Below are 12697 nucleotides of genomic sequence, written 5' to 3' on the forward strand. Positions count from 1 at the left end.
CATCCATCCTAGAAGAATTTCCTCATCAAAACCTTACACCATAGAGCTCGATGTATTTCCGACCGTCATCACCTAGCCTGTGAACTGGAACACGTGTACACAAGCTCTCAAGATGAATGGATATTCAGACTACACAATCCGTAAAGCTATCACCCCAACCGTTAGGAAAGAACCATCTGAGGACCCAATCAAAACCATCACCTTGCCATACATAGCAGGGGTCACTTAATTTTTTTTCCCAAAATCATGAGCAAACACAAGATCCAGGTTCGATTTAACACAGTACGTAAAATTCGTGATCTGATCCCATCTGTGACGGATGTGATCCCTGACATGTAATAACCCGGCGTCTACAAACTAAGCTGTGTCTGCGGCAGTAGTGACATTGGGGAAATTAAGTGACATGTCTCGGACCGTGTTCGTGAACATAAGGCAGATCTGAAACACGGTCGGACCAATACCTCGGCCGTGGCTGATCAATGCCGTGGGCTCACACGAAATTTATTTCTCTAAGACGTAGGTACTTTGCAATTCCACTGGCTATCAACAAAGATTCGTTCATGAAGCCATCCATATATATGGACACAGACACAATTTCAACCGAGAAGATGGGTACAAACTGAGCAATCATTGGAAGGACGTTATCAACCAGTTTAAGTCATAATTGGCTATGATGTTCCCATCCTACCACCTTCCGATGTTGGTTGTGCTTAACACCCATTTCACAGTCACCCCTTGGTTGTGGCTCTGCAATCCCTCATTAACATGCTAATCTCCCATTAACATGCTAATCTCTTGATTTGAAGCTTTCGTGACTGCAGGAATCCATACTGTTTGTTTCTTTCGGTAAAGTCACATACCTACGTGACTTTACCGAAATAACCAAAGAGTATGCTAATCTCTCTTTAACATGCTAATTTTCACCTAGCAGCCCTTTCATTGGTGGAAAACCAACCACCGTCGGGTTGGCTGCCCACCGCTTACATTATCATTGGCTGCTGATATTTGGGTGACGCCCATTATAAACCCTTATAAACAGTTTGCCTTGGAAGATAACCCCCCTTTTCTTGAAGACGACCGCTTGTGTTGCGATCGAAATGTCGTAGTTTTTTGTTATTTTTTGTTATTTTCTTTGAACCTATCTACGTGACTTTACTGAAGGACCCAAGAATATCAACTATAAACTTTTAATTTTACACGGCAAGGCCCACTGAGCGATATAGCTCTTTTTCAGAAGTGACCTGGCCACAAATGATATCTCAAGAATCATATCTCAGCAGCCAAATACTTTAAAATGCATGTTGCTGAATGGGGAGGGAAAAACTGGAGGACACCGAGAAAATTCCACGCCACCACGGGGAGAGAGACATGCAAACTCCAAATATACAGGTGTCCGGGTTGGGATTGAGCCCACAATCTCCTCCATACCAGGCGAGGGGTTTAACACCTTGCCACCCCGGCTCCCCATCATCAGCCATGATCAATCCACTGCTGGATGAAGCCCTCCCATAGCCCCTACCACTTTTCACTGTCCTGCATTACAATAATCCATCACCCATACATGAACTGATCTCATCACTCGATCTCCCTGGTGGATATCCTTTTTGTTGTTGCAGTACATGTTTGCAGCTCTGAGAGACTGCGTGCCGCCCATGACGTACATCCGTCACCTGGACTCCCCCCAGCCGCTGCTGGATGCCTTCAACAAGGAGATCACCCAAGTCTTCAAGGAGGTAGCTTTGCTTGCATGGTGCCTTGAAAAGTGGAATCCACATCTTAATGCAATGCTAATCAAATAAATACACATATAAATAATGGTTGCTGTGTTAAAATCAGCATTTGTAGAATGTCATAGATCCTTAATTGGTTTCTTTTGGTTTAGATCGTGTAGGTATTATGTCACTTAGAGATATGCAACTATCACTACCCAACAAAGCCACGCAAATAGAGTTGTCGTATGGGCAAATGTGCCAATTGAATGTGTTTTTCAGAAAACCTGTCATGTTGAAAAGCAAGTATAAGATTTGACATTTTTTTTATGTTTCATTAAAAGGTGTTAGCAACAGCTCTGATCTCCAGCGAATGCGCTTATTATTGTTGGTATCTAAGTATATAATTTGACTGTGGTGAGTGGTATTTGAGCACTTAACTAACGTTGTGGTATTTTTGGAATCATATTATTTGGTTACATGTTTGGGTTTGGCTGAAGCAATCAGTAACTTGGCTGTATGTGTGGAGTGTAATATTGTCATCATATTACAACCAATTTCTTTTAAATTATCTGGCCAGGTGGTGCTGTGGTTACAGTGCCTGTGATGCTTACAGAGTTGAAAATTAATATCCTGGTCAGGGATTGTCTTAGCCTTCCTTTGTGAACAAACTGAATACCACTTTATACGAGGTCAATGGTAACTTTAGTTAAAGATGCATCCCTGCAATTGCTTACTCACTCCACTGCAGGCAGAAGGGCCTCCACTAGAGGGAGCTCTAAAGAGTCCCTCGAGAAGATATTTTGGCCTACTCTTCTCCACTTGCCAGATGTCTTGGAAGAGATAGGAGTACCCCTAATCAATGATCCGGTGTACCCACTTATACTGCTGGGTGTACAGCGATGGCAGAATTTAACGCGCAAAGTATTCGCTCTCGCTCGTGGAGAGAGAACGACTTAAGGAACATGAGGATTCACAGATTAGGAGGAAGGTAGTCACGCGATGAGCCGGCGCACAATAATTGTCCGAGCTCTGCGTTCCTCCTATTATAAGGTGGTATTGGCCAAATAATGGGTATTTACATGTGGGAGGAAGCAGGAAGACCCAGAGAAAACCCACGCATGTGAGAGGGAAGTACTATCCCATACAGACAGATAGGTGGAGTCCCCATTTGTGCAGTTGCCTCCTAAAAAGCCAGGATACGGCACCTTGACGTCCACTGGAAGGAAGTTTAACAACAGTTGTGTGATTTAACAACCCTTGTGCCTCCATTGTGCCAGATTATTACAGACGTGCACCACCACCACTTGGCTTAGTTTTAGTATATTACTTTATTGCTATTTATTTTTATTCAGTGATTTGCTTACATTTCCTAAACTCTGCACTCCTGTTTTGTTTTGTATTGACCCGCTCCTACTGGACATCTGTGAAAAAAATAGCTTCATAGCTCATCGGATTTCTCCAGGATAAGTAAAGATTCTCATGCTGATATTATGGTTATCTCTGTATGGAGACACTGGATCTTGACCTTTTATGTCACAAAACATCTTGAATAAAGATACCTTTCTGAGCCGATGCACAGTTAATTTATAAAAAAAAACATTCCAATATAAAGTGGTTTAATCCTACTCGAGCATTTACTGCCAAATGAGTGATTTAATTTGAATTTCCGAAACCCTCTTATTGGTTGTTCACCTCTTGTGTATTCTGAAAATTAGAGCTCAAATTTGCTTTACATATATACAGGCTAGACGTTTTTTTTGTAATATGCTTACATTATAGCACAAGCACATGTAGCTTATTTAAAATGTGAAGATTATAGTCATGTGGAACACCTGCAATGATTTCCACTCCTTACAAATGGACACCTTACATATTACACACAATTCATTCATTTCTGTGGCACAAAGTACTTTGATCTGTAGGATGCACTCTATCATTAAAATAAACCCTTGGGCTAGCTTTGAGCAAACATTTTAAAACGTAACTCAAAACATAGTGAATCCTTCTTGAAATGGAAGTGGTATAGAAACTAAGCTCATTAAGCAATTCCTATCAAACTATTGAAGATATTTCAAGCCATTGTATATTGCCTGTTAGGATATGGATGTATTGGCAGTACACCGGTGCAGCATAACACACTGGTTCTCATAAAACAGTCGTAAAATAAAAATGTGAACTGACATTCGTCTTCCGACTGCTTCGACATCACGCAAACTGATTTTAACGTACCTACAAGATTTACTGACCGGGGTTGCGAATTGTGTGAAAATAAATAATTGTTGCACAAAACTGTGTTTTTATATTGTGCTTTTATATTGTGCAAAAATGTGTTTTCATACCGGTGTACCACCAATACGTTCATATATATGAATCAGAATCATGGATGAATACAAAGAAAATTAGGAAAATTATACAAATAAGGGTGGAGAGGTACATGCTTGGAATTAAAACTGAGAAACTAGAAGAGAAAAACTTGTAATAGAGCATATCCACAAGTTAAAGCCGGTGCCGTTGCGTTCTTTTCTTTAAAATTTTCAAAACAACGTTGAAGTGAATCAATGCATATTAAATGAGATGATGTTCCATAATTCGTTGGTGACGTTATAGTGAAACAAGATAAAGAGCAGCAATCTAAATTGAGGACTTGCTGTTTGATAGCCACGGCTGACACATAGTGGCAAATTATATCTGAATCAGTCCTGGTGCCCTCCCTTCAATAGCCCACACTGACTATTGTGGTGAAGTAAAGTCAAGCTACCCCTATGATCGACGTGGCGTGGGGAGGCCTTCATCCAACAGAGAATTGACATAGTGCTGCAAATTATTAATTTCAGGGTTCTATTTATATAATTTCAAAAGTAGTGCTGTGTTGTCATATTCCAGGGGCTAATACACTGCTCACTGGAATAGTTACAAACGGAAATGTCTTTGTCTCTTGCTATTATGCTGACGGCACAATTGTAGAGATACAGACACTCAATATAGGACTTTCGCCAGTCATTATTACATAATTGGATAAAATGTAATTCTATATTGGGCGAGTTAAACCAAATTGTGAATATCAGTTATTGTTTCTATATTTAATGTTTTATGCTTGTGTAGTGGCGTAACGTGCGGGGTTAGCAAAAGGGTGAGGTGACACTGGAGTGGCGTGGCAGCAATTAGGGGGTAAAGCATGGATGGAGAGAGTGCAACTGAGGTCGCGCAGGTGCAAGCGTGGAGACATGGATTTGGCGTCGGAGCGGCGGTAGCAATAGGGGGAGAAGCATTGATTGGGTCGGTGCAATTGGGGACGAACAGGTGTGCGCGTTGGGGCACGGGGTAGACGCCGGAGAGGCGGGAGATGGAAGGCAATAAATGAAATAGCACGTGCCGGAGGTGCCGTGGAGACGCCAGCTTAATGGGGGTGTAAGTGGGGACCCAACATGAGGAGGGATATATAAGGGAGTGTGCGGAGCAGCATGGGAAGTTGGTTGGTTGGTGCTCAAGGGGTGAAGAACACGAGTCGGGGAGAAGACTCCTGGGACCTCGCCCTCCTCACCTCGTCCTCCCCAGCAGTGTTGGCTGATCCCCTGCTGGGGGCAGGGATACGTCGGAGGTGTGAGGGAAGCAGGACAGGGTAGCGGAGTATAGAGTGAGAGAGAGAGAGCGGGGGATACAGAGTGGTTACCGCGCACGGGTTGTGCGGAGGTGAGTAGGGGGAAGTTGGAGAGTTCAGAACAAGGGTGGTGTGTGTGTTAGTGTAAGTGAGGAGCATCCACACTGGACGCAAGGTAAATAAAGTGACACAGGAGAAAAGTTAAGTGTCTGTATAAGTACAACACTACACTTGTAGTGTTTGTTCAAATTGTAGGCCTATTTCCTGCTATTTTATGAACAAATTTATGTGTCTGCTGCATCAGTGCAAATCTGTGGGGTCATAAGTATCGTAATTACTTGTTACAGTTAAATTAGACAACCGGAAACTGACGTTTTCTGTCCATCAGAAGCATTAATTATACCGCACAGGTTAATTAGCGAATTGTGTAATCTAACTTCCTTGATTTAAACAACAAGCTTATAATCTACTGGTCTATCATGAATGCATACCTAATGAGGTGACCTCAAAGACGTTTCAATCTCGCCGAGTATATGATGTATCCTATATATTTGATGGCCTGTCTATCACGTTTGCTAAATTCGCACCGTAGAGATCTTTGTATTATAATGTAGCTGTGTAATAAAATAACTAGGCTTGCTTTGATTACATTTATTTCATTTCGGTGGGGGTGGGAAAAAATAATTCGCAGGGGGATGGTGGGGGGCTGTGTAGCAGCCCAGCCCCAGCCTGCAAAGGTGCCACCTTGGCTGGCTGGGCAATCTAGGCGAGGCCGGGTACTGTGCATGGGACTAGGCCTCACCACGGCACTGAAGTTAGTAGTTAGAACTATAGATCTTCTTGGTTCTTTCGGTAAAGTCACGTAGAAGGGAAATAATAAAATAAAAAAAATAAAACATAATTAAATAATTCTCACGACGTTACGGCCACAACGCAACAGCCGTCCTCAGGTGAAGAACAGGTCTGTCGGAAAGACAGCGTCTGAATGGGCACCACCAGGCTTGGCAGCATATATTTAAGCTGGGTTGGAGGGGGGAGGGCGCCTTGACAAAGGAATTTGCATATCAAGAGGAGTTTAGCATATTTATGGGAAATGCAGATATGGGATTATTCACTACTTGTGGAATGCGTAGGAGGTGGGGAGGGGGGGGGTCAAAGTCATTATGCCCGTGCATTTTGCGGTATGCATGATTAGCAGCATCAAAGAGAGGGAGTAGGGTTAGCAGTAATAGAGGGAAGGAATTTTAATAGTAAGGAGCTGCAGTAGCTAAACCACCACGTAAAAAACTAAAATATGAACTACATTAGTATCATCAATATACTAAATATACTCTCCAATAAGCTGAGCTACTAACAGTAAGTCATACATTACAATTCTATGTCGCAAAAAATATAATGTGCCTCCAGCTAAACTTTTCTCTCACATCACACGGGTCTACCCCGTACGATATACTGCCATAGACAAACCCAACATTAAATTATACACTGCATTACTATACACCACCCTATACCTTAGACTATACATTGTAATATTACACTATGTATTATTCTACCTACGCTACTGTATACCACACTGCTGTATATTCACTATAAAATTCCGATACTATATATTACCTCTACATTATATTAAACATTACACTTTTATACTATTTATTATTATACTATCTGCTATACACTATACCATTGACCGTCGCGTGAAAGGTACTAAGAGGAAGCAACGACATATGTCAATGGGAGAGTGGTGGTAGGAGACTTGCAGCGGAGCAAAGAATCCATTCCCTGCGGAGAATAAAAGATATATAGTCAATGTCAGTGAGTGGACTGCGGTCTGAAAGTCACCGTAAACGTGAACACAATCAGTTAAGATCCAAAATGGTTTATTACGTCCTTCCAATGATTGCTGAGCCAGAATCCATCTTCTCGGTTGAAATTGTCTCTGTGTTTGTATATGTGGATCGCCTCATGAACGAATCTCTCATGGTAGCCAGATGGCTTGCAGAGAACCTCTGTCTTGGAGAAGTCAATGTAATAAGAGCCCACTGAATTGTAACAGTGATCTGCCACGGCTGAGGTGTTTGTCCTACCGTGTTTCAGGTCTGCTTTATGTTCACGGATGCGGTCCGAGACATGTCGTTTGGTTTCTCCAATGTAACTGCTACCGCAGCGGCAACTTAGTTTGTAGACGCCAGGGTACTGTATGTCTGGAACCACATCTTTTACTGACGGGACCAGATCACGGATTTTATGTACTGTGTTGAATCGGACCTGGATCTTGTGTTTAATCAGGATTTTGGAGATCTTTTTTGTGACCCCAACAATGTAGGGTAAGGTGATGGTTTTGAAAGGCTCCTCAACAGGATCCTTCTTGATGGTTGGAGTGATGGCTTTGCGGATTGTGTAGTCGGAGTAACCATTAGCCTTAAGAGCTTGGCGTACGTGTTTGAGTTCACTGGCAATGTGTTCCTGGTCGGAGATGCATTGGGCTCTATGGTGTAGAGTCTTGATGAGGGAATTTTTCTGGGATGGATGGTGGTGGGAATCCGGTTTTAGGTAAGCATCCGTATGGGTGGCTTTCCTGTAGACAGAGTGGCTCATTGAACCATCAGGTCTCCTTTTAATTAGGTCATCCAAAAAGGGTAGCTTGCCATCCTTTTAGACTTCCATGGTGAATCTGATGGCTGGGTGTATGGAATTGATGTGGTCGAGGAATTGGTCTAGAGCAGGCCGGCCATGTGGCCAGATGACAAAAGTGTCATCTACGTACCTCTTCCATAAGGTCGGGTGTAGAGTGGCAGTCTGGATGGCGTCAGTCTCAAATTTCTCCATGAATGTATTGGTTAAGCAGTGTCTCACCAGGGGGGTACCTCAGTATTCAGTCCTTGATGAACCAAGTTTTCAATTATTGCGATGGTGTCAGGTACAGGAACTTTGGTGAATAAGGAAACCACATCAAAACTGACAAGCAGGTCGTCTGGGGATGGAAATTCCCTTGATTGTCGATACCAGGTCAGTAGAACTATAGAGTCGATATATACTATTATAGAGGCGGTAGATATGACTATGTGGTCGGTAGATGCTATTGTAGAGTCAGTAGATACTACTATAGAGTAAATAGATACTACTATAGATTCAGTAGATACTACTGTAGAGTAAGTAGATACTACTCTAGAATCGGTATATAATACTTCAGTCAGTAGATTCCACTATAGTCAGTATATACTGCTGCAGAGTATGTAGTTACGACTATAGAGTCAGCAGATACTACTATCGAGTCAGTTGCTACTATAGTCAGTGGATACTACTGTAGAGTCAGTATTTACTACTATAGGGTTGGTTCATACTACTATGGAGTCGACAGATACTACTATAGAGTCAGTAAATACTGCTACAGTCAGTAGTTACTACTATACAGTCAGTAGATACTACTACGGTCAGTAGATACTATTGTATAGTAAGTAGATACTACTACTGTCATTAGAAACTGTAAGAGCCATAAGACAGAAAAGGAATGTATTATTTCTGTTTATACATTTAATGAACATCTGTTATACATTTGTTGACAGATTGGGCATACTTGACTTGGAATATTCCGACTGTTTAGAACCCCCCTTTGGTTAGACTGGCTGAATCCATGACGTCACTTCCGGTCTGCCAGTATGTTTTTATGAGAAGTTTTTAGATATATATTTTTCCCCCGGGCAACGCCGGGTACTTCCCGCTAGTGCACTTATTTCCTTTTACTTTTACAGTCTCAGTCGAGTCTAAATGTAGGAGTGTCTGCAGAATATTGATATGATTCTGTCCAGTTAATTTAGGATATCAATTAGCCACTGGGTCCAAGTCTATCTCTTTATCTCTACTTTTTCCAAACATTCTTTTCTACACCACACATTATTTAAGGTTTAAATATATAGTGTATGGGGATGCTTCGTTCACTGGCCTTTCTTCATCGCACATCATTTCCGGAAACGTCACATAGATTTTTTTTTTTTAAGGCAATGTTACATAATAAATGCCACTATAGTAGTAAATACCTAAGTATAGGCATGATAGGAGCACATATATTTTTTCTTGCAAAGCTACCAGTGTTATTGACGAATTGACGTATTTTTTTGTTGTTAATTGTGCTAGTGCACTGCTGCCAGTGAAGCATCACCGGATAATTTTCTTACAACACCAATGATTTACATTCTGATTGCATTACAGTGCCGTGACCTTCGTCATCCTTAATTGGGAAGGTGGTACCATGTCTCAAGCACTGTACTCTTAATTGGAAGGGTGTGAGTTCAAGTCAGAATTTTGCTCAGTCCGTCATTCCCCCATGGCAGTAAAAATGTGTTTGGAAGATCTTGTGGAAAAGTCAACAGTGGTTGCTCTGTGCATAACATTAAAACATTTTATTCATAGAATATCTAAATGCAAATACATCGTAGGATGCTGTACAGAAAGTGTGGCATGCATCTCAAGAGTAAAAGTGAGGTGTTTATATTTAAAAATCGAGGTTTGATGGAAATCACTTAAGTGTGTCCCACAGGAAACTTGTTCGTAATAATAGTTGATATTTCTGCTTTGGCTTTCATAAGAAAAACCCACTGTAAGCTGCTATAAACACCATATACAAAGAGCAACCACAAACTGAAAAGGTCAATTTTTGCAATTGAGAAGGGGTGGGGGGGACAAGCAATTTGGTGCACAGCACAACAACTAACCCAATAATGACTCAACCCTTAACCAGTATTAAGCCTTTCCGCTGACCCGAACCCTAAGTCTCTCCCTAGTTATTTACCAGAATCCCAGTTTCCTTTTTCAGTTTTGGTGTGAACATCACCCTTATTGTAAGATACATCCGAGTGCTTCGCTCCTGGGGACGTAGAGTTTCCGCCATTGACTCATGGGCCACCAATGAAGATGACCACCACCCAGAACTCTGTTGAATGTTGAGTGAAAGACTGATGATTATCACTCCACCCCTAAAGCCCCCCCTCCACACCATTGATTCAATTCTAATGAGAAGTAACAATTCAATGCAATAATTTGTTTACATTTTTGTCTTGATTTCACTGCCTTGTTTGTCTTATTAACCCATGTTTGTGTCTTGTTTTTGTTTGCTTAAATATATCATTCGCATACAATTTTCATAAATTATAATACCTTTCATGCACATTGATGCATGTATTGTGAGTATAAGGCATTCAAACTGATGTCTGTCAGTCTCAGTGCTGGAATTTCACTAAATTAAGTGCAGAACCACATTTAATATGATTGGATTTTTGTGCAATCATTGGTGACCGGGCTGAAACCATCAATTTGCTATGTTTTAGAAACCAGTATAATCATAGGCTGCTGTAGTTGTTCGTGCTTGAGTGGCGGTTACTTGACGCATACCCGATGCATTATGTGTCGCTACAGATGCATTGTGTGTGGCATACGGATACATTGTGTCGCATACTGATGCATTATGTGTCGCATACTGATGCATTGTGTGTCACGCAGTCATCTCTGTGCTGTATCCCCACTCCTCTCGATCCACATACATGTCTTCACACATCAGGTCATCGTGACTGGCTCATTATTGAACACCGTCCCACATTAACGTTTTTGACAATAATCAATATGTCAGTGTGTCCCCTTCCCCAAAGAGCATGTGATGGTATTGGCAGGCAGCCTTAGTGGGAGTCTAAAAAAGCTACGGCAAGGGCCATTCGAATAACATTTAGCCGTCTTCACACGAAGACTTTTGCGACCAATATCATTCGTATTAAAGGGTTTTTTTGTAGGGTTATATCACCTAAATATAAATGTGTTGTTAACCCAGCACCACCCAACACAGCCAATTAGCAAGGTTTGTCACGTTAACAAAACGTGCCACTTATTTTCTACTTCAGGACACTGGTGTATTGGAGAGTAAACCCATAACATGTACAATAATTGGCACGTCTTATTTACGTGACGAATCTTATTAACTTATGGGGTCGGGTAGTGGTGGATTAACGACACATTTATATTTACTCAATCTAACCTAAAAAAAAAACGTCACGAATTTAGCCATCTGTTGTTTTCTTTCCTTACAACACAATGTTAAGAATTTATTTGGCTTGGTGTTCTTACTCTGCTGAGATTTTCATTGAAACAGGTGGGGAATTTCGTGTTACGTTATAATGCATGTGCTTCCTAATCCACCTGCCCACAGCACTTGCTGGACAAGCTGTGCAAGGAAATAGAGAAGGACCTCCGACTGTCCGTGCATACCCACCTCAAACTGGACGACCGCAACCCCTTCAAGGTGGGAATGAAGGACCTGGTGCCCTTCCTGGACATCAGGCCCGTGCGCTTCTTTAACCACTTCATCAACATCAAAGGTAGGACTCATCGCCTACTGCATTCATAGCACCGCATCCACACCCAGTGCATGGTGCTGTGGTTCTTTCGGTAAAGTCACGTAGGTATAAAATAAAATAAATTCAATTACGACGTTTCGGGCGCAACATAAGCGTCCGTCATCAGGTGGGACAACCACAGCCAGAAACAATTGCTGAAGTGGGCAAAAGGGCTGCTTGTAACAAGAGGCTATATAGGTAAGAGAGGGTGGAGGAGCCAGGGAGGAGAGATAGAGAGGGTGGGGGTGTGGGGTAGGGAGAGTGGGGCGCTGCAAGCACGACAAAATGCCGGGGCTGGGAAGTGAGCGGGGCTGGGGGAGTAGGAGGGCTGAAGAAACTAGAGATGCGGATATGAAGGCAAACTATAAAGCAGTTAAGGTTTTACCTGGTTAATAACATCCTTCCAATGATTGCTCAATTTGTATCCATCTTCTCGGTTGAAGCTATTTCTATGTTTATATATCTGGATGGCTTCATGAACAAACCTTTGATAGTAGCCTGAAGGTTTGCAAAGCACCTTGGTCTCAGAAAAAACAACATCATGAGAGCCCACAGCGTTATAGCAATGGTCAGCCACGGCGGAGGTATTAGTCCTGCCGTGTTTCAGATCTGACTTGTGCTCGCGAACACGGTCCGAGACATGTCGTTTCGTTTCTCCAATGTAACAATCACCATAGGTGCAACTAAGTTTGTAGACTGCAGGATATTGCATGTCAGGAATGACATCCTTCACAGATGGGATTAGATCACGGATTTTGTGTACTGTACTGAATCGGACCTGGATCTTGTGTTTGTTTAAGATTTTGGAAATCTTTTTGGTAACGCTTGCTATGTACGGTAACGTGATTGTTTTGATCGGCGGACCGTGTTCGCGAGCACAAGTCAGATCTGAAACACGCTAGGACTAATACCTCCGCCGTGGCTGACCATTGCTATAACGCTGTGGGCTCTCATGATATTGTTTTTTCCGAGACCAAGGTGCTCTGCAAACCTTCAGGCTACTATCAAAG

At 42.1% G+C, this 12697-nt stretch overlaps 1 protein-coding gene across 2 annotated transcripts in view; it reads left to right on the forward strand.

The window, feature by feature from the left end:
* The window catches only part of WASHC4 (WASH complex subunit 4), a 99559-nt gene that overhangs the window by 37596 nt on the left and 49266 nt on the right, over positions 1–12697 (forward strand). For both annotated transcript variants that reach the window (XM_061563058.1, XM_061563059.1), the window contains exons 20-21: positions 1617–1733; positions 11501–11669. In XM_061563058.1, the coding sequence (XP_061419042.1) occupies positions 1617–1733; positions 11501–11669 (286 nt within the window). The remainder of the gene's footprint in view (positions 1–1616; positions 1734–11500; positions 11670–12697) is intronic.

The sequence above is a fragment of the Lethenteron reissneri genome, chromosome 30 (assembly GCF_015708825.2).
Source record: "Lethenteron reissneri isolate LAM-NWPU_2019-01 chromosome 30, ASM1570882v1, whole genome shotgun sequence".
Taxonomy (NCBI): Eukaryota; Metazoa; Chordata; class Hyperoartia; order Petromyzontiformes; family Petromyzontidae; genus Lethenteron; species Lethenteron reissneri.